Source organism: Canis lupus, chromosome 38 (genome assembly GCF_011100685.1).
Source record: "Canis lupus familiaris isolate Mischka breed German Shepherd chromosome 38, alternate assembly UU_Cfam_GSD_1.0, whole genome shotgun sequence".
Taxonomy (NCBI): domain Eukaryota; kingdom Metazoa; phylum Chordata; class Mammalia; order Carnivora; family Canidae; genus Canis; species Canis lupus.
In genome coordinates this window covers 687,639-710,419 of record NC_049259.1, presented here as the reverse complement: position 1 = coordinate 710,419, position 22,781 = coordinate 687,639, and the positions used below count along the sequence as shown (strand labels likewise).

General features: G+C 49.0%; 1 protein-coding gene across 1 annotated transcript; it reads left to right on the top strand.

The window, feature by feature from the left end:
- Window positions 1-872: 872 nt before the first annotated feature.
- On the top strand, window positions 873-11,055 carry FMOD (fibromodulin). Its single transcript, XM_038585943.1, has 3 exons — window positions 873-1,053; window positions 3,730-4,717; window positions 9,211-11,055. Exons 2-3 carry the CDS (start codon window positions 3,739-3,741, stop codon window positions 9,360-9,362), a joined length of 1,131 nt encoding a protein of 376 aa, XP_038441871.1. The 5' UTR covers window positions 873-1,053; window positions 3,730-3,738; the 3' UTR covers window positions 9,363-11,055.
- The last annotated feature ends 11,726 nt before the right edge of the window (window positions 11,056-22,781 follow it).

The following is a 22,781-nucleotide window of genomic DNA, read 5'->3' as shown; positions in this document are numbered from 1 at the left end:
ATAGAATTACTATATGATCCAGCAATTCCACTTTTGAGCATATATGCGAAACAATTAAAAGCAGGGTCTCAAAACGATATTTGTACACTCATGTTCATAGCGGTGTTATTTACGACAGCCAAGAGGTGAAAACAACCCAAATGTCCATCAGCGGATGAACAGATAAACAAAATGTGGTCTACACATACAATAGAATGTTGTAGGAAGGGAATTCTGCTGCACGCTACAACAGATGGATTTGAAGAACATTATGCTAAGTACCAGCCACAAAAAGACAAACGCTGTACAACTCCACTTATGCGAGGTTTCTAGAGGAGTCAAATTCATAGAGACAATAGAATGGTTGCCAGGGGATTATATGAAAGTGTGTGGTGGTAGTGCATAATAGGTGATCACAAATGTGAGCTCCCCTTCCTTTCCATTAATTCCAGTGGAGGAAAGAAACCCTGCCCAGATGAGTCTACACTGATAAGGGATGCAACCAGAGCCAGAGCCAGCTGTCCTGTGTCATGCCCTCTCATGCAGTAACCACTGGCATGGAGGGGGAGCCAAAAAGGCCAGAGTAGTCCTGGGTCTCTGGGGAGGACACAGGGGGTTGCTGAAAGAACTAAGATGGCTCTTCCCAAATCCTGGGCCTCCCCAGCCCTGCATCTGCCTTTGTGGGTTAAATGAGAAATCCAGGCACTTGGTAAGAAGCTGTGCAAATACCTTCTAGGATGCCACTAACCCATTCAGCAGAAAGACACTCAGAGCTGCCAATGCTTTAGGGAAGATCAGTGAGTGGAAAGAAGGTGGTTTTTCTAAGTCAGGACTGAAGGATTTTGCCTGGTGGAGTGTGAGCTCCGCCCCTGCAGCAGAGCCGAAAAAGCCTCCTCGGTCCCTCTCTTCACAATATTTGATCCGGAATTTGGGGGCGGGACCCTGGCCTGGCACAGACCCGCACACTCTCAGTAGACACTCTGTCTCTGTCTCTCTCTCTCTCTCTCACACGTTCTCCAACCCAAGGAGGCCAGACAGAGGGACGTGGTCACTCTCTGAAAGGTTCAACTGGAGGTAAGTTTAGTCATTTTACTTAAGTTTTTGTCCCTTGTAGTTCCATAACGGGAGAAAAAGAAAGAGCTCGAGCATGGGGAGAGGGGCTGGCAGGGGGGAGTCATTCCTCATGCTCCCATCTGGGCCATGACGCCAGGATACTGCAGACAGGCATGGGGGAGGAGGGAATGTGTTAGCCCTGTCCTACAGTTCCTTTCTGGTTGTTGTGGGAAGGGGGAACCTCCACTTCTCAGGCATGAGAAAAGGAAGGACCAGGTATCTAGAGAAGCCAGCTCGGTTCTGCTAATACTCATAATCCCACCACCCCAGCCCTGCAGTGTGTCCAGTAGGCAGACTATGGTATCTGAGTGCTGTTATAGGGGAAGGATGGGGGGGCAGTGAGAGAGAGAGAGATAGAGAGAGAGAGTGTGTGCTGGGATGAAAGGGAGAGAATAAAGAGAAATGTTGAGAATCAACCACATTCAGGGAGCCATGAAGGAGGGTCCAGCCCAGCTGAGAGGAGGACTTCTGGTCTGATGTGGTAAGAGGCAAAGATCATTCTCCAGAGTGGGGGAATGAGAGAACAGCATTAAATCCTGAGTCAGCTCCCTAAGACTCATGGAGTACCAGGAAGGTCTCTACTATTAGGGTGGGCAGGGGGATTTAAAAGTGTACAACCCTGGAGCAACACTGCTAAGAGACAGAGGGGAAGAGAGGCAGAAGCTCCCCACCCAGCTCTCTTAGCAGCCATGGCTCCTAAGGAGAGGCCAAAGTGGGTAGGATGCACAGCCCCTGGAAAGCTAGATCTTGAAGAGGAAGGTGGATCTCGTCTGCCAAGATGCTCAGTCTGGAAGGAAAAATGGAGACAGAGGCTCACTGTGCCAGCCTCCAGACAGCTACCTTGGCCCTGCAGCAGCCTAAGGCTGTGCATGGAAAAATGCGCTGTTGGCAGTGGGCTCCATCTATCTTTACTCCTGGCCAGAGCCAGGGCCCAGCCAGGGTGTCCAGGCAGTGGGCAGTTGGGTTGGCTTCTCAGAAACACTGTGGGCTCTTTGTCCGAGGCCTGAGGCTGCTTGAGGATGAGCCAGGTGGCTCTCCTCTGCAGCCCAGAGGCTAATGGAATGAAGGAGGCCTATGGGCATCACTTTTAGGAAATAGAGAGGTCTGGGGCCTGGGAGGAACGGTTGCAGAAGGTGACTAGATTGAGTGACACAGTCAGGGTCTTTCCCATCAGTTCATTGGATTTGATGCCGACTTTTAGATTTCTTTCTTCTGTCTCCAGTTGCCAACTTGAGGAGGCCTAATAGCAGTGTGAGGGATATATGTGACCCTTCCAGGACCAAGAAAGGTTCTAAGGTTCCTCTGCCCAAGGGTGAATCTCTTACCTCTGGAAGGTTCCCATTGCTTACAAGGGCTATCCAGTGCATTGGCTATAGGAATTCAGAGTAGGGTGACCAGTAGGGTCCCTCATCTTCCATATCTTCAGTTTCCCTCCCAGAACGCATCAAACCCACATTTCTCTCCAAGCCTGCCCTGTTCTCATCTCGCTAGCATACAAGCTCAAAGCAACAGGTTGCCTGGCACTGGTGAGGAGAAGGGGGTAGTCATGGGGGCTGGTAATCCAGATGTCATCATAAATAGCTCAGAATGAGAGATGCCAGAAGCCCATTCCAAAGCCACATTCTCTTAGATATACACAACTTTCTTCAATCCCTATTCCATTTTTCAGCATTCTTCATTCATTTCTCTGGGCTCCACATGGCTCTAGCATAATGTCTATGGTGGAGCATGAGGGGAGGTAACACACTTTAGTAGATATTATACAAGAGATCCCGAGTGCATGGACTCAGATTCCACACACTCAGAACCCATCCTAGAAGACCAGTGTCATACCTGGTGCCAGTGTCCCCAATCTGGAGAGGACTGTAGCTATGGCATGAAGACCCTGTGCCAGCCAGGTTGCATGCATAGTCACAAACTGCCAATCGGAGAGTTTTCTCACCCAGCAGACTGCTATGGACACTGGCACTTTGAAAGGTCACCCAAGCCTTGTGGGGACTGCAGACAGCCCACACCCCTCACCAGAGACCAGAAACCAGAAACCCCCAGCTTGCCCAAGAGACCAAAAGATCTTCTAGGTGTAGTTCAGATCCTCCCCCTTTGAGGTCTCAAAATGCTTCTGGAGGTTTCCCACAAACATGGAGAGAACCAGAGAGCTTTTTCCTTGGACTCTTGGAAAATATTATATCCCTGGGGAGTTCAAACTGAATGTGAATTCAGGCCTGAAGAGCACCCACCACCGCCACGGGCATGATTGTGGTGGGCTCACCAGGTCCCCCCACAGAACCTTCAGGTTGCTAGAGGCTCCTAAGGACCTGCCTCTTGAAAGAAATGCAGTGCCCCCCATTCAAATTCCTTCTAGTCTGGAAGGCTCTGTTTCTGTGACTCTATGAGCAAGGTAGAATGCACCTGCCTCCCCCAGGTAGCCACAGTCCAGCCGGATCAAGTGAGCTGAGCCGGTGCTGGGGGAAGGCGTGCAGGAAGTGAGAGCAGGGTGGCCCCGCCCCCCAGGGGCTTACTGCAGATGTTAGAGCTGATTGCTCACAGCCCAAGGCTGGCCTCCCCGTTTCCCTGCCTCCCTGCCTCCCTACTGTCTAACTCATGCCTGCTTGCTCTGTTCTCTCTCCCTTCTTGCAGAGAGACAAAATGCAGTGGGCCTCCCTCCTGCTGCTGGCCGGGCTCTGCACCCTGTCCTGGGCCCAGTATGATGAAGACCCCCTTTGGTGGTTCCACTACCTCCGCAGCCAGCAGTCCTCCTATTATGATCCCTATGACCCTTACCCCTATGAGCCCTATGAGCCTTACCCCTACGGGGTGGAGGAAGGCCCTGCCTATGCCTATGGCTCTCCACCCCCGCCAGAGCCCCGAGATTGCCCCCAGGAATGCGACTGTCCACCCAACTTCCCCACAGCCATGTACTGTGACAACCGCAACCTCAAGTATCTGCCCTTCGTCCCTTCCCGCATGAAGTACGTCTACTTCCAGAACAACCAGATCTCATCTATCCAGGAAGGTGTCTTCGACAATGCCACGGGGCTGCTCTGGATTGCTCTCCATGGCAACCAGATCACCAGTGATAAGGTGGGCAGGAAGATCTTCTCCAAGCTGAGGCACCTGGAGAGGCTGTACCTAGACCACAACAACCTGACCCGGATGCCTGGCCCGCTGCCGCGATCGCTGAAGGAGCTCCATCTCGACCACAACCAGATCTCGAGGGTCCCCAACAATGCTCTAGAGGGTCTGGAGAACCTCACAGCATTGTACCTCCAACACAATGAGATCCAGGAGGTGGGCAGTGCAATGAGGGGCCTCCGGTCCCTGATCTTGCTGGATCTGAGTTACAACCACCTGCGGAAGGTGCCTGATGGACTGCCCTCGGCCCTGGAGCAGCTGTACTTGGAGCACAACAATGTCTACTCGGTCCCTGACAGCTACTTCCGGGGGTCGCCCAAGCTGCTGTATGTGCGGCTGTCCCACAACAGTCTCACCAACAATGGCCTGGCCTCTAACACCTTCAACTCCAGCAGTCTCCTGGAGCTTGACCTCTCCTATAACCAGCTGCAGAAGATCCCCCCAGTCAACACCAACCTGGAGAATCTCTACCTCCAAGGCAATAGGATCAATGGTGAGACACTGACAAAGGGGAGTGGGGAGTAGCTTTGAAAAAAAAAAAAAAAAACCCTATTCTGAGTGCTAGCAGCAATACAAAAGCCATAGACATAGGGAACCAAAGAGCACTGATGAAGCAATCTGCAACCCAAGCTCTCCCCCTGTACAAGAGGTACTAAGTGGCATGTCCCTAGACCAAACAGCAGTACTGGGAAAATTCAGTAGGGGGTGGGGTGGCCTGGAAGAAGTCATTCCAGAAGAGGTAAGCCTTGAGAGATAAGTGAGTGCGGGCCAAAGGAAAGGGAAAGGGACAAAGCCATTCTAGGGAGTGGAAGTGTCACACAGGAACCAGTCACTGAATAGGTCACCTGTAGGGGACAGCCCCTGTCCCTGTGTGTCTGAGTTGCTCATATGTTGAGGAGCAGCAAGAGGGAAGTGTGCAGAGGTTTGGATGAGAGCAGTTCATGGAGAGGGGGATTTAGGACTTCTAGGGTCCATCTTGGGAGGAAGGTGGGCTGTGAAGAAACCATAGCATTTGTACTACTGATCGAGACGAGGATGAGCTCTCTGCTTCCACATGTGCTTTACGCCTGCCTCCACAGCCCATCTTGGTTTTGGCTGTTTATTTTTTGAACATAACAACTGTTGGATAAGAACATGCGACCTCTGTGAGCTGAATGAGGTACTTGTTCTGGTCTGTTCTCCCTGGAGTACAAGGAACCCCTGGTGGGGGAAGCAGAGGTTCCCCTAGGGTCACAGGGGCCCTATCACCACAAGCTCCAGGGTGGGAGTGGGGGTAGAATGCTCAAGGACACAGGCCTCTTGTTTTCCAAGCACTTCCCAGTAAATGCCTACAGGAATCCAAAGGGCTACCTCTCTGCCTCTTATGACCAAAATATTCATTTCAGATAGAATTATCTAGTTGCTCTTCAGGATCCGTGTCAGGATCTCAGGTTCAGAAAGTGCTTACATTATCCCAGGGCCTCTGATGTTGGAATCCCAGCTCGTAGGTCCTGAGGCTTCCTCCAGTCAGCAAAGTACCCCCTTCCTTGGGAAAGGACTCACTACCCACCATGGGCAAAGGGCTTTGAAGCAGAGCCTGCTGTGAGCAAACCAGCCATCAAAGCCCAGATACGGACTGAGCTTTCATCCCCTCTCTCTCTGTCCTTTCGCTCCCCATGCTCAGGGAACAGATTAGTCATTTGGCAACATGCTAATGGGCTGGATAGCCCTGTGAGTGAAAGAGGCACCCAGGCCCAGAGGTCGACAGCAGGGCAGGCGAGGTGAGGAGCTATCTGGTCCTCTGCTTTGAAGCCCAAGACCCCATCATGGGCACACGACTGTTTAATTTGTAAAGTGTCTCTCTTTGGGGGAGGGAGGATTCTTCTTTTCCTGAGTAGGCCAGCTCTCTGAGACGTCTCTGAGATGTCGCATGCTACAAAAGGTTTGACATTTACTCGTGGCTGTCCATCATCCCACCCAGAAGTCACTTGCCACCCCACTCTGAATCCAGAAGGACTGCCACATCAGAAATGTCATATTATGTGTCATGTTTGACCCCGAAAATGTGACAGCAAAGAGCAGCTGCCAAGGGAGAGAACCCATTAGTTATTGCCTGATTATATGTAGTCTGGGAAAGTTGGGGTGGGAAGGACTCCATCACGGCACCCTGTCACCCTCTGCCTTCTGCAGAGCACATCTGCCATTCAGATACAAGCTGGTCCACCCATTCCCAAAGCTCTGTGGAAGATCAAACCACTTCAGCTAAGTGGACCAAGGTCTGATGAGAAAGCTCTCCATTAAGTCAAACAACTTAAAAATGTTCAGCGTCTCCCTCAAATCCCTTCTTGCATCATTTAAGCCAAATCCCCTGATCTAGTTATCATTTAGTCTCTCTGCCAGTCTTCTTCTGAGGGAAAATAATACCAATTCTTGCATTTAATTTTTCTTAAATTAGCAAACTAAGACATGTGAGGTGCTTGGCCTAGGGCTGGGCACATAACTGAAAAGCAGTAGACGATAACAGTTACCAGCTTCTTCCTCTCATTGCCACTTGGAAGTTGACAGGCATACTTTCGTTTTGTTTTACTCTTTGCATTGCGGAGATGGAGACCCTGAAAGGGAGCAGTCATCTCTCCAGGTACCCACCTGCGTAGGTAGAACCCTGAACACAAGCCTTCAACATGTGAGGACCTGGCACCAGGTGTTTCTGGCTGAGAACATGAGGAATACCTCTCTGATTCGGACCATCAGCAGGAAGGACAGTGCCCTGAGTTTGACCCCCCTCTCCCAGGGCATCCTCCCACAGTCAGTTGCAGGGCTGGGGGTGGGGGTGGGTGGGACCCAAGTAAATCTGGGGGAGGAGCTACATGGAGGACAGAAACTAAAGGGTGTGCTGGGGAATAAAGCCCTCCCTCCCCCTTCCCTCTTCCATTAGGATCTCCCTCAGATTTTCCAGCCTGGCAACAGCAAGGGAAGACAGCTCAGAATGTTATTCATTCAAGGGAGCAGGGTGGGTACCCCAGGAGGAATTTGGAAAGACTTATGTCAGTATTTAATCTGGCCTGGAAAATGTCCTCCAGAGTCTCTAAGCAGAAGCCCTGTCCTTTCCTTGAGCTTGGGGGAGACAAACTTGGGGCACCGTGCATCTGCTGTGTGGATAGACTCCACGTACTTGGTGTGTCTGGCAGTCCTTAGGTATTCCCTGTATTTATATAAGTGTGCAGGGATCCAGGATTTTAGCAGATGCTCTCAGAGCCCGAGTCTGGGGTGGAGAATCAATCTGGTACAGTCCCCAGTAGATTTGGAAATGATCTCTAAGCCGAACTACCTGACTTCTCCCCAGCCCATTCCACTCTATCCTTCTCTGTGGCCACCCCAGGTGCACCCCCAGCCTAAGCTCTGCACCCAATCTGACCATTCAGAGTCCACTTAATCTACTTCCTGGGACCAGAAAAGAGATGTCCAAAAGTGTCCACAAGATCCCCACCACCCCCACCACACTGCACCCCTGTCCCCACGTGTCTCCCTTCCTACCCTTCCCACCCTGCAACTGAATGCTGTCCACAGAAGGGCATTTCCCAGCCTCTCCCCTCTCCCCAGCCCTGTGTCTTATTATTCTTCAGGGCTGGACTTTGTGTCTTTGTTGCAGTACAAGTTAATGGGTTGCAGCCTTGCCGCATTTCCTCTTGGTCAGTTCTTGGGAGAGACTGGAAACAAGTGTTAGTGCTATGGCAAAGCACTTTCCTGGCCAGCCTATTTAAGCTCCCCACACTGTCTTCCTCGCAACCTTCCCTTTCACACCTGCAACCACAACCTCATTGAGGCCAGCCACAGTGCTCCCAGGAAAAGAGTCAGAAAACCTTCCTCCTCCCGCTCCTCCCGCTCCTCCTGCTCTTCTTAGTCCTCCCGACCACCCAGGTAGGCTGAGGAATGCCTCCGGTGGAAGCAAATGCAAGCTCTGGGTCTGCCCAATGTAGTGACAGCCCTCAAAGTATATCCCACCAAGACCCAACAGGTGACTTCACCTGGAGCCCCCCCCCGCCCCCGGCAAAGGCCAGTTTTCTGGCGGCCCTCAGGCACCCCTTCGTGGTGACTTGCGTCATCCCTGCTGGAGTTTTAGCTGAATTCTTGGTTTGTTCCCTTCAAGTTCCTGACCCAGTAGACCCGAGACAGAAGTGGTTGATATGTCCAAGAGGAGAACCAGAGGGAAAAGAGAAGGATTTATGTTAAACCCCAAAAGAACTATTTTGTTCATTAAGATCATGTGTTTTGGGGAGAGGGGGAGAACAGCTTCAAAAAATCTTTTGAGATTTAAAAAAAGGGAGGAGTCAGGTAAGCCATCTCACATTAAATGTAGGAGGCAAGGGAACTATCTGTTTGACTGTTGAGGTCCACAGCAGCTCTTTTCCAGCTTCTCGGATCTGCGGGCCTTGCTCATTCCTTCGGCAGTACTGAGAATGGAGACATGCACCCCCTCAAAGCTCCTGCACGTAGAGGTACTTGTCTCCCTGCCCAGGCTTTCTCTCTTTCATTTCCTGCCACCCTCTGTATCTGCCAGAGTGTCAGGAGATATTCCAGATCTAAGTCCCTCCACGTCCCCAGTCTTCCTTCTCAGAGAACAAGCCCTCCTTCTCCAAAGGCCATCAAGTCCTTCGAAGCTGCAACGTTGGTCTCTGACTACCTTCTGCTCCCACTGCTGCCCACAGAAGGGAAACGATAGATCGGATCCTGGCTGGAAGGACACTCAAGGACATCCCAGGGTCTGCAGAGCACCGTGCAGATAAAGGCGTGGTGTTTCGGGGGGCCAGGGCTGCAGACGCAGGCAGCGATCCCGCTCTGGCCCTGGTGTTACCCCCTCGCGGTGCCGGTGGGCTTATGGCCCCACCCAGCCAAGTCCCGCTGCTCCCCCCAGAAGGGTTGAAGCCGCTTCACAGAGGCTGACCTGCCTCCCTGTGGATCCGGGTCTCTGATCCGGGCTTCTGCACCCCTTCCCCCTTGTCCCCACAGAGTTCTCCATCAGCAGCTTCTGCACCGTGGTGGACGTCATGAACTTCTCCAAGCTGCAGGTGCTTCGCCTAGACGGCAACGAGATTAAGCGCAGCGCGATGCCGGTGGACGCGCCCCTCTGCCTGCGCCTTGCCAGCCTCATCGAGATCTGAGCGGCCCTTGCATAGGGCACGGGGCCCAGGGCCCCCACGCCCCACTGCATTTGGCTTGATGGTTTGGTTTGGCTTTTGCTGGAAGGTCTGGGACAGATCATGTGACAGAAGTCCACGGGCTCCCTCTGTAGTCTTCTTCCCTGTAGTCAGGGTCAGGTGGGATCAGGGGACAGGCAGCCTTTTACTGAGAGACATGGCTGTGGCTCTCTTTTCAGGACAGACGTGGTGGCAGAGGATATAATCCCTGGAAATCCCAACCCCAGAAATCTCACTGCCCCTAGGTTCTTCCCAATGATCCGGTGTCATGAACTTGACAAGGCCCTTGGGCAACAGCACAAAACGTGCTTTCCCCACAATCCCTGGCTCTCTCTGTGAGCAGCGCTAGACAGCTCTCCTGCGTGCTGGGCTGGTGGTGCAGTTACTCTGGGCTCCCTCTCAGTGCTCCTCGGAATATATACCTCTTACCCAACTGCCTCCTCCTTACCCTCCTCATCTGCTCAGCCTCGCTCCACAGACTCCTCTTCTGTGCCTTAGGCAGAAGCATGAGAGCCCAAGGCATGTGGGCCTGTGTCCCATGGCCTGTGCAGAGAACTCACACTAGTGTCCGGGGGTAGAAGGAACCCAAGAGTCATCTCTACACCTCCCTAACCTCACTCCTTGAAAGCTACCAGGTTGGAAGTCACCAGCGTGATGGCAATATTCAGGGACAGATGAGAGAAGACACAAGCAACTTTAGGCTTTGATAAGTGGATAGGGCTGTATTTTAACTGGGCAGTTCTTTGAAGGTGGATCAGACTTCTAAACAGGAAAGGCCATATCTTGCTTACATCAGCATCCATAATAGTGACAAACATCCCGAATCAGCTGAACTGAGGAAGTAGCCCCCAGAGTTCCACCCTTGCCCCAAACACCCTCCGTGTGCCCCCAGCAGCTCTTTACTTTATCCTCCAAGGCACGTGGTTCTCAAAGCACGAGAAAGGTAGTTGGTCCTCTTCTCTTGTCCAAGCAGAAAGGTCTACATCCTGATGGGAGAAATGGTCTCCAAGCAGCCCTGGGCATGTCTGGCTAGCCCAAAGGAGGATGCTGTGGTTCGGCTGTTATTAATTGATTTGTGCTGAGGCCATAGTTCATAGTGAAAGCTCTGGCTGGAGATGCTTGTTGGGTCTGTGAAGCCTGGGCCAGGCAGCCAAATCTGGCCTGTGCTGAGGATGAAACCCTCTGCTTTCACATCTCTGAGCTGCACCCTCATTACTGAAGATGCCTTTTGCTTTATAGCTTTGCTGGAGAGCAATTCATTCTTCCCATGTCTGAAAGGTAATGTTGCCTGGGGCCTAAGCGTCCTGCTCCTTTGGGCACCATTGGAATGGAGCCATCTGGGAGGTCAGGGACGGGGACTGCCTGAGGAGAGCTAGCCCTAGCCTGGCCCCTGCCCAGATGCCATTCCATCACTGATATTTAAGTGAAGGGGAGGATCCCTAGACTATGTTCTTGGCTCCAGACTCAAAAATCCACAAAAGCCAAACCAGCTCATTTCAACAAAGGAGCGCTGATGTGAGGGGCAAGGCTGCCTCTGCTCCAGGCTCTTCAGAAAGCATCTGCATGTGAACACCATCATGCCTCTATAAAGGATCCCTATTACAGGAACAGCATGAGTGGTGGCTAACCTGACCAATAAAGTTATTTTATGATTGCATCTGCAAGAATGGAGTCATTTAAGGCACACACAGAAGGGTTACTTTAAGGGCACCTAATGGGTCACATTGGCCTTGGACTGGACGAACCACCTTTCTCGTCTATTCTGCTTGGGGCAGATGTAGCTGGGGCGGGGGAGGTTAAAAAAAAAGTCACCTGTATGAAATTTCTGGTTAGCAAACTTGGTGTTCTGGAAGTTCTTCCATAAGTCTAACTTCAATCCCGCTAGTTACACACTTCCTTCCATTTGATCCCCAGGAGAGAAAAAAACAACTGGGTTTTTTTTCCAGTCATAGTTAGCATTTTTCTTCCTCCACCAATCTTGGCTCCTCAAGCCAGGAATTCTGGGGCTGGCGGGTCCTGAGTATTGTTGCCTTACCTGCTTCTGCCCTCTACTGGCCACTGTGCAGAACTGAGGGTAGTAGAAGGCGGTGCAGCGCCACTGGGCCAGGACCAGGAAAAGCGCAGCCTTCAGCAGAGCGCTCCTTCATTCAATCTCTCCGGAAAGCCCGGAGGTGCCTTTTGCTTAGCAGATGTCACATGAGTTAGGAGGGCGGACCAGACAGGCGCTTTGGGGACAATCCATTGTTTTCTAATAGGGAAATCACTGTGGGACGCCTGGGTGGCTCAGAGGTTGAGTGTCTGCCTCAGTTCAGGGCATGACGCCAGGGTCCTGGGATCGAGTCCCACCCACATTGGGCTGCCTGCCGGGACCCTGCTTTTCCCTCTGCCTGTGGCTCTGCTTCTTTCTGTGTCTCTCATGAATAAATAAATAAAATTAAAAAAAAATAGGGAAATCCATGCAACTGATGTTTATCGAGCTGAATATATTACTTGCTGAATACATTCACTCATACATTCTGTGAAGTTCTTTGCTGAGACTATTTCAAATGTTACAACTCCATCTTAACTAACTTGATTATTCTTCTCTGGAGCAAGAGATAGGCAGGAAGGGGTAGGGAGTGCCGGAGGGTAAAAAGATGCAAAGGAAATCACAACTTCAACCACTCTTGAGGGACAGTGGCACACCTGCCTTGGTGACCCAGCACAGAGATGCCTCATGCAGCAGGCGGAGAAACACACAGAGCCAAAGGCTTCTCGTAGCCAAGCTACCAAAGAGAATCCTCTGCCTCTCTCTTTGGCTTCTGAGCAGCCCCTGGGAACAGCCCAGCCAAGGTAGAGCAGCGGGAGAATCCAAAGCCAGGCTTGGCCCTGTTTGCAAGGATCCTCTGGTTTCTAAATCTGATGCTTCTCAAGAGAATAGCAAGAGTGGGCGATCTGTCAGGCTTGGTTGGCTTTCCTTTGGGTCACCATTTGGCCAGTTCTTATTAGGTGCTCGGTACTTCACTTACCTTACGTCCTTAGCATTCCTAACCATTCTGTGCCATAGGTACTAGTATTTTTACTGTTTTACAGATGGGAAAACTGAGGCTCAGGGAAGCTGAGATCACCCCAAGAGGAAGCATTGAGGCCAGGATCTAACCTCTGACTGAGGAGGCCGAGAAAATGAAGGCCATTCCACTTTACGTTCAGCGTTAGCACAAGTACGGCCGTCCCAGGCCCCTGTGAAGAAGAGCTGGATTTTACATTACTTCAGTTACAGGAAAAAAAACAGCTTACAGCTTAACGCCCTATAAAGCCCCATATTAGAATGAGAACAGAGCTCAATGCCCTTGAAGGCCCCAAATCAAAATGTAAACAGAACTCGAGGAATTGCTCCAGCCCTTCTGGAGGTCCCCGAGACCAGCCCTTAAAACTAAGCTAAAACCCACCTCGGGGTCCAAGTCCCTGCTCCGCTGTGTCGGGTGTACTTGGACGCAAGCTCGAGCTTGTAAATCAACCCTCGTGTGTTTGCATCGGTGTCGGCTCCTCGGTGGTTTCTCGGATCCGCGATCTTGGGCACAACGTGACCTGTCAATTTTGCTCTCCTGTTTCTCCTGGGCTGGGCCTGAAGTCTCCATGTCACTGGGGTAAGCAGGTCTGCCAGGAGTGCAGAGGGGCCATGGTGGTAGATGGAGTGCCATAGGGGAAGGAGGGCCATCTGACTTGATTTGTGATGTGCCTAAATCCATCCTGCTAGTATTCACAATCCCTTTATGAGTTTCCCATCTGAAATGTACTCTTCATCTGTCAATAAGGAAGGATCGTTGTGCAGGCAATGTGTGTATTACAGAGAAGGAAAGCAGGCAGCCCCTGCCTCACAGGCTTTATTGTCTAGTTCAGAGACAAACGTGGCACCAAAAAAATTGCGGGGCGGTGGGAGGGAAGAGGGTTGGTACCACGTAGTTACAAACTGAGAAAGGGCTGTGAAGGACATAAGCACGGGTCTGCATGAGGGTGACCAAGGAGGCTGGCCTAGACTGGCAGTTCAGGGGCAGATAGTAGCTGGATGTAGGGCACCATTATCTAGATGAAGAGGTGGGAGGAGCAGTCCAGGAGCCCTCACAGCCTCTGTCAACTTCCTAAGTGGGAGGAAGCTGACAGCGAAGAGGGCTGGAGCAGCGAACGAGGAAGAGGGTTTCAAGCGATAGATGGATATGTGAGTGGGGATCAAACTGCCCACTGCCTCCGTTTCTCTTATTTCAGACCCAAGTACCAGGAAACTTACCAACACCCCAAATCCCCTAAAGGTCCCTAAAGGCGTGCATTATATTTAATCTCGCGGTACCGAATTTCAACCACTAGAGGGAAGCATCTCACTTTGCACCATCAGAGCTTTCCTGAAATCCTTGCAGGCTGCAGTCCACTCAACTTTCTCCCAACCGCTTTGATCCTCTGATCAAAGTCCTCAGCCACACTGGACACTGACCAAAAGAATTAAGGCACCAAAAGTCACTGTAGTAACCAAGGAGCCTTGACCTTTGTGTGCTGGTGACCCCTTTGGCAGGCTAGTGAAACTATGGACCTCTTCTCAAAATGTTTTTAAAGACATACATAGGGTTCCAAGGGAACCCAACTACATTGAATACAGTTATCAAAATAGAAAATATGTAAGTTTTTATATAGTATAATGTTTGCATATTAATGCAAAAAATGGCAAGATCTAGCAATAAGTCTAACTACAGTCATTTGGAAGTACTGTTGAGCATAATGGCACTTTGAACTATTTTCAATAATTGTGATATGACATAAAAATACCTGCAATTTCAGTTGGTGACAAAGCCTCAGTTACCATTAATACCGCAGTTGTTTGTTATCTTTGTAATTGGAAGAAATGTTAAACTTCAGTTAGCTGTGTGAAAAATGAACATATAGGGACGCCTGAGTGGCTCAATGGTTGAATATCTGCTTTCCGCTCAGGGCGTGATCCTGGGATCCGGGATTGAGTCCCACATCCGGCTCCCTACTGGGAGCCTGCCTCTCCCTCTGCCTATGTCTCTGCCTCTCTCTGTGTGTGTCTCTCATGAATAAATAAATGAAATCTTTTTTAAAAAAATCAAGATATAGTATTTTCGGGGCACCTGGGTGTCTCACTCGGTTGAGAGTCTGTGTTTGGCTCAGGTCATTATCCCTGGGGCTCTGGGATAGAGCCCTGAGCCCTGAGTTGGGCCCCCTGCTCAATTGGAAGTCTGCTTCTCCCTCTCTATCTGCTTCTCCCCAATCCCCACCTCCCACACCCTGCTCATGCTCATGTTCTCTGTTTGTGAAATAAATAAATAAAATCTTTTTTAAAAAAAAAGATATAGTATTTTCTCATCCAAGTTCCCAGACTCCCTCTAAGTTAAGCCATGGAAAGATAGGCAAAAAGGATGGATCACAGAAGAAAGGCAAGAAAAGAAAATACGTGTGGTCTTTTCTCTCCATGAGCATAGCTCAATCGAATGTTTATCAAACAAACTCAAACTCAATCTAATCAAAGTCTACAAATGTTTATTGGGTGCAAAACCCCAAGCCATTGAATGTCAATAGTTAGTGCATTCAGGATTTGAAAGAATGGATATAAAGCTCTCCTGGTACTTGCTGTGGAGTTTGGTGAAGATAATAGTAACTAACATGTATTTTGCCTTAGCCTTCGGAAAGACAGTTAATTTGAGGGGCGCCTGGGTGGCTCAGCGGGTTAAGCCTCTGCCTTCAACTCAGTTCATGACCCCTGGAACTCTGGAATTGAGCCTTACGTTGAGCTCCCTGCTGAGCGGGGAGCCTGCTTCTCCCCCTGTCTCTGTTGCTCCCTACCTCTCATGCCCCACTGCTTGTGTGCTCTCTTGTGGGTTTTTTTTTAAAGATTTTATTTATTTATTTATTCATGAGAGATACAGAGAGAGACAGAGACACAGGCAGAAGGAGAAACAGACTCCTCACAGGAAGCCCAACGTGGGACTGGATCCTAGGACCCTGGGTCACACCCTGAGCCAAAGGCAGACAATCAACCACTGAGCCACCCAGGTGCCCCATAAATAAAATCTTTAAAAAAAAAAAAAAAAGAATAGTTAATTTGAGAACCCTTGACGCAGTCTGACTTAAGTGCTGAATGAAGTATATGGACAAATGTTTCCTTATTTGTTTTAAAAGAGGAAGAAATGATTTCCTGGCTGAATGGCCAGGCAAGCTGTAGGCGCAACCCTTAGCACCTTCTCCCCCCAGGGAGTGGGTGGGCTGGAAGTTCTCCTTTCTTCACTAGCTCAGCCGTCAGATCCACGAGCAGTCCTGGGGAGTGTCCACAACTGAAAGTGTGTCATCGAAGCTTCTTCATGCTGAGTGGACCTCAGACAGTCCAGAAGGTCCTCTGGCTCAGACAGATGGAAGCTGGCAGACCCGGCCCCCACCACTGGCTGAGCCTGGGGGATGCCCTGGGCCACCATGTTGGATCCAAAGCCAGCAAACACGTTGCTCACTCCCAAGGCAGCCTGAGTTTCCAGAGCACCAATCCTTCCTGGAAACTAGACAATGCCCTGGGGACAGAGCCCCTGGATGGTTTGATGACATGAGAGACTGAACCCTGTTGTTGGCTGCCCCATGTGGCCCAGAAAGGCTGAAAGGGGCAAAAGGACCAAGCCTACTCTGCCCAGTCATGCTGGGGCCCAACAGGAGCAGCAGATGTTAAACTTAAACAAGCAGTTTCACCTATGTGTGCGGGTTGCCAGTAGCACGTAGAGTAGAAAGAACAGAATTACACTTGACCTAGTTTTAGAGATAATAACAGGAAATGGGTCACAGTCCCAAGAGCAAGTAAGAAGACCTACCTACATAAACAAAAGCATCAGAAAGCAGGTGGGGGTGTACAGGTGGCTCAGTTGGTTAAGTGGTTAAGTGTCTGCCTTCAGCTCAGGTAATGATCTCGAGGTCCTAGGATCGAGCTCCTCATCGGGCTCCTTGCTCAGCAGGGAGTCTGCTTCTCCCTCTGCCTCTGCCTCTCCCCCTACTTGTGCTCTCTAGCTGTCTCTAAAATAAATAAACCAAATCTTAAAAAGAAAGAAAGCCAGCAAGCCAGTGGAGTTAGTGTTGAATGAACCCTCGTAAAGCCCACCAGCAGTAAATATTCTATTCCAATAGTCCCTATGTCTCCTCTACTGTGTCACACAGAGCCATGACCCCTGGCAAAATAAGACTTTGAAGATAGGCTGGGACAATAACAGATGCATACCAGGCTTAGCGGCCAGTTCTGGAAGGTGGCCTGAGTCAGATACTAGAGCCAACAAGGCCAGTTGGTACAGGAAAGTGGGGGGAAAGCTATTCCAAGGAAGGAGCCACAAAGCCCAAGTCTCAAAACAAAACCAGATTTATGTGGCAGGGGCACAAGCAGCTCCAAGCCCAGGAGTAAAGATGACCCAGAAAGATGGGGGATAGCATTATGGCCAATGGGCAAGGGCTCAGTGCAGCCTTGGTGACTCTAGCCTAATGTCAGATGGTGTCTCCTGGCCCATCCTCACACGTGGAGGCTCTCAGCCCACAGGCACCTTGAAAGTATGAAAAACATTTCTCATTGGCTTCAATGATCACATTTTCATTTATTTATTTATTTATTTATTTATTTATTTATTTATTTATTCATTCATTTGAGAGAGCAGAGTGAGCAAGAGCACGAGACAGGGGAGGGGCAGAGGCAGAGGGTGAAGCAGACTCCCCGCTGAGCACGGAGCCTTACTCAGGACCAGATCCCAGGACCCTGGGATCATGACTTGAGATGAAGGCAGACACTTAAGCAACTGAGCCACTCAGGCGCCCCTAGAAATTGAATTTAGCTGAGTTAAGCAGAAAAGGAATTCAGGTGACATACCAGGTAGCTGCCAGAATCTCTGGGAGGCTTCTAGAACCAGGCTTGAAGGGCATGCAGCCAGAAACAATGTCTGAGGTCATGCCCATGAAGGCCCCACAGCCACCACCCCCGGGGGAACAGACACTGAAGCTGGCTCCTCCAGCACCACCCACAGAGGATAACAGATGCTCCTCGGCACCACTGCTGCTGCTGCCTGTGGGCAATGGGTGCAGCTGCCCCCATGCCCGCCCCCCCGCCCTGCTGCACTCCCACTTTTACACACCACTGACTTTCAATTCCAGGTGAAATTGGCAGAACCAAGCTCTGTGCTAGTGCACTGACGCTACAGGAGCCTGGCAATGTCGTCTCCAACAGTAGGAGTCAGGCCTCTCCTGTGGTGGAGAATGACCCATCATAAATAAGGGCTCCAATGCTGAGTGGCCAAATAAACGGCAGGGTCTCCTTTCTGGAAATCTGTGGAAGGAGGCTTGTGAGGTGCATCAGTCCCCCTAGCCTGCTGCCATGGCAACTCTGTGGACTGGAGTAACAAACACCAGCACGGGCATGGAGTGTCCTTATGTAACTCAGGACTGCCACATACACATGCCTCCTTCCTCTTAACGCAGAAATACTTCCTCTGGCCAGCACTGCTCTGAGTCTGTTTTCAAATCTGCAGATGCCGTCTGCATTAGTCTCCTAGGGCTGCTGTAGCAAATACTACAACCAGGTGGCGTGAAACTATTTTTTTTAAGGTTTTATTTACTTACTTGAGAGAGAGACTATATGGAGGGAGGGGCAGAAGGAGGGTGAGAAGCAGACTCTTCGCTGAGCACAGAGCCCAACACAGGGCTCCATCCCAGGACCCTGAGATCACGACTGGAGCTGAAGGCAGACACTTAACCCACTGAACCACCGAGGCGCCCTGGCGTGAAACAATTTTTTTTTAATTTATTCATTCTTTTGCATTTCAGGAGGCCAGATGACCAAGATCAAAGTATAAAGAGGGCTTTAGGGAAGACTACTTCCTTACTACTTCCAACTTCTGGTGGCTCCTGAGTTCCTTGGCTTGTGGCAGCATCACTCCCATCTCTACTTACCTCCATCCTCATGTATCTTTCTTCATATCTGTCTCTTTTCCTCTTCTTATAAGGGCATTAGTCATTAAGTTTAATTCATAACGATCTCATCCCAATCCTTAACTAATTACATGTTTCCAAATAAGGTCATTTTCTTTTCTTTTATTTTTACATTTCTAAATTTAAATTCAATTTTCCAACATATAACAGCCAGTGCTCATCCCGTCAAGTGCCCTCCTCATTGCCCATCACCCAGTCACCCTACCCCACCCCCACTCACCTCCCCTTCAGCAACCCTTTGTTTCCCAAGGTTAGGAGTCTTTCATGGTTTGTCTCCCTCTCTAATTTTTCCCAAATAAGATTATTTTCTAAGGCTCTGGACAGACATGAATAATTTGGGGGTACACTATCCAACCCATTACTTCATCTGAAGGGGACTTCCCCAGGGCAGACTAAAAGAGCTTCATATAGGCTGTGAGACAGATGTTTCCAAGGATTTGGGGATGGAATACCAGACAAGCACTAAGACCTAGACACCACAGACCAGGTCCTGTGGATGACATCCTGATGACAGCAAAAATAGTCCAAGGGAGGCATCACGTATGCACCAAACCAAACAGGAAAAGAAGGGGAACATACTTCTGGGTTGGTATAAATAGAAAACAGAGCAATCTAAAATGTCTCTAGGGTTACCAAATATTCCCGAAGCCAAAAGCACCACCTGTTAAGTACCACTGGTACTCATGCCCGGGAGGAACTGCTGAGTGTGAAGTATGAGCAGTCTACCTCTACTAGATGTTGTCAGCCTGCTCTCCAACGGGGGGTACAAGGGCACCAATGGCACCTGAGAGTCCCCTTTGCCCCACATCCCACAATGTCAAATACTACATCAGACGAGTCATTTTGATAGTCTGATGGGTTAGACTTGGTATTGATTTTTATTTTAATTAGCATATCCCATCTTTTCTTTTCAAAGATGATAGCGATTACACTAACCCATTCCTCCTCAGAAGTTATACTGAGCCTTTTTTGGGCAATCCCAGAAAAGAAAAAGAGTTAAATCTGCTGGCCTACCACTGGAAATCTGGAGCTGGAATCTGCCTGCTAAGGACGAACAACAGAAATGGTCCTTCACCCCACTGCAGACCAACATCCCCGAACAAGAAGGCTGGGGACAGTCCCAGACAGGGACATAGCTATCCCTCTGTGCTGGGGGAAAGGGTGAGCACCTGGCATCTTTTCTAGTTTTCTGGGGCAAATGCAGAGATTAGAAGGGGGTACACTAGCACCACCCTCCTTGGAAAGGGGAAGGGAAGTGGCCTCTTTTGGCCAACTCAGAAGGGCTGAGGACAAGAGAACTCCAGTGTCTCACCCCAGGTCCACCCTAGAGCAGCTGCTGCAGTCACAGTGGTTGTGATGGCATTTGTAACTAGCATCAACGGTGAGCAGGAGAGGAGGCCCCAGTGAACGCGCTAGCAGCTCCCCAAGCCCAGGTCATAAGGCATCAGGCCATGACTCAGGAGCACTGATGAAGGCAGGAGTGAGGAGGTTTTTAAGATCCCTATGCCCTGCCAAGGACAGAAATACAACAGTAAGAGGCCAGCAGCTGTGCTGGTCCAAATGGGGCCACCTACTGGCTCCATTGTCACATCACCAGATAGTCCTTTCCTTGTAGCACTAAATAGGATAGGGTTAGGAAGCATTGTTGCAAACCCACAGTCAGTGGCACACATCAATGTTTCATATATAGTTGAGCAACCTGGTTAGATTGTAAATTGTTTAAAAGTAGAGATCATGTCATATGATTCCCTCACATACTCCACAAGAGTTAGCACAGAGCTGGTTTCAAATTTTTTTTATTAATACCTATTGGATCATATTCTTTTGGGCCCAGTGAAAACAGTGGCATGAAATGGATTTAACAGCCCATTACCTGTCCCCCACCCTCCACCTCACACAAACCTTTTTTATCTTTTCTAAAAATGTAAAGTGTTTTCAACTGTATGACTTCATTTCTTTTCCTAAAATATCTACTGGTAAGGAGACAAGTATGATTTACTCCATTTTGCAGATAGGGTAATTGAGACCTACCACTTCTGATTGATTTGCCTCTGATAGCATAGACTCAACACCGAAATCCAGGTCTACTAGCTCCCATTGAAAAGCACCTCAATACTGTGTGCTCCTTGCCTTCCTCCCTGTACCCATCATCCTGCACCACACACATCATTGCCTTTGTTTTTAACAATGCAAGATGTCAACAAAGGGTCACTTCAGGCATCAGCTGGGCCCAGCAAATGATAGAACCGGATGGTCACCAAAAATCTGTGAGCACTAAATTGCTAGTCTCTGTATTCACTGACGAAAATCTGTGTACCAGTGTGTAGTATATTGGGGGAAGGCAAAATCTGAAGAAGAGATGGGCCTCTGGGTGGCTCCAGGAGAGGAGTTTGAGAAAAACAATCACAACTTGGTGTTAATGTAGACATATGAGGAGATGAAATAGGGCATTCCACAAGTCCATTAAAAAAAAAAAAAAGGCAATGTCAAATCCTCTTCAAATGACATAGATTGTAAATCCTCAGATGCTGCTTTTGTAAAATTTTTGAGAGAGAGGAATTTGAAGAAAAGTCCTTGAGGAAAAGAGGACTGCCGTCTTGCCAAGACATCTCTCCCTTGGTAAAAATCCATGAGCTAAAAGCAGGACCCTAGAGAGAATGCTCCGCATCACTTGTCATCAGGGAAATACAAATCAAAACCACAATGAGATACCACCTCACACCAGTGAGAATGGGGAAAATTAACAAGACAGGAAACCACAAATGTTGGAGAGGATGCGGAGAAAAGGGAACCCTCCTGCACTGTTGGTGGGAATGTGAACTGGTGCAGCCACTCTGGAAAACTGTGTGGAGGTTCCTCAAAGAGTTAAAAATAGACCTGCCCTACGACCCAGCAATTGCACTTATGGGGATTTACCCCAAAGATACAGATGCAATGAAATGCTGGGACACCTGCACCCCGATGTTTCTAGCAGCAATGGCCACAATAGCCACACTGTGGAAGGAGCCTCGGTGTCCATCGAAAGATGAATGGATAAAGAAGATGTGGTCTATGTATACGATGGAATATTCCTCAGCCATTAGAAATGACAAATACCCACCATTTGCTTCGATGTGGATGGAACTGGAGGGTATTATGCTGAGTGAAATAAGTCAATCGGAGAAGGACAAACATTATATGTTCTCATTCATTTGGGGAATATAAATAACAGTGAAAAGGAATAGAAGGGAAGGGAGAAGAAATGGGTAGGAAATATCAGAAAGGGAGACAGAACATGAAGACTCCTCACTCTGGGAAACGAACTAGAGGTGGTGGAAGGGGAGGAGGGCGGGGAGTGGGGGTGACTGAGTGACGGGCACCAAGGGGGGCACTTGACAGGATGAGCACTGGGTGTTATTCTGTATGTTGGCAAATTGAACAACAATAAAAAATAAATTTATTATTAAAAAATAAAAAATAAATAAATAAATAAAAGCAGGACCCTATACTATGTTTTAGTCTGTTTTAATTGCTTTACAGATAGAAATTTTTTTTAATTTAGTTAACAATAGTGCAATATTGGTTTCAGAAGTAGAATTCAATGGCTCATCACTTACATACAACACCCAGTGTGCAACACAACAAATGCCCTTTTTAATGTTCATCACCTATCTAGCCCAACCCCCATGCACTTCCCCCTCCAGTGACCCTCAGATTGTTCTCTAAGAATCTCTTATGGCTTGTCTTCCTCTCCTTTTTCTCCCCTTTCCCCTACGTTCATCTGTTTTCTTTCTTAAATTCCACATATGAATGAGATCATGTGGTGTCTTTCTCTGATTTATTTCACTTAGCATAATACATTCTAGCTCCATCCTTTTCATTGCAGATTTCATTTTGAGGGCTGAGTAATATTCCATTATATATTGGCATAAAGGAGATATATATATATATATATATATATATATATATATATATATATTCTTTACCCACTCATCAGTCAATGGACTCTTGCCCTCTGTCCATAGTTTTGCTATTGTTGATAATGCTTCCATCATTATCACCCTGATGCTAACTAACATCACAGGGTGCCTGTGTCTCTTCAAATCTATATTTTTGTATTGCTTGGTAAATATCTAGCAGTGCAACTGCTGGATCATAGACTAGTTCTATTTTTAACTTTTTGAGGACCCTCCATACTATTCTCCAGAGTGGCTGTACCAGTTTCCATTCCCACCAACAGTGCAAGCAGGTTCCCCTTTCTCCACATCATTGCGAACACCTGTTGCTTCTTGTGTTATTAATATTAGCCATTCTGACAGGTGTGAGGTGGTATCTCATCATGGTTTCGATTTGTATTTCCCTGATGAGGAGTGACGTTGAACATTGTTTCATGTTCTTTTAGCCATCTGTATGTCTTCT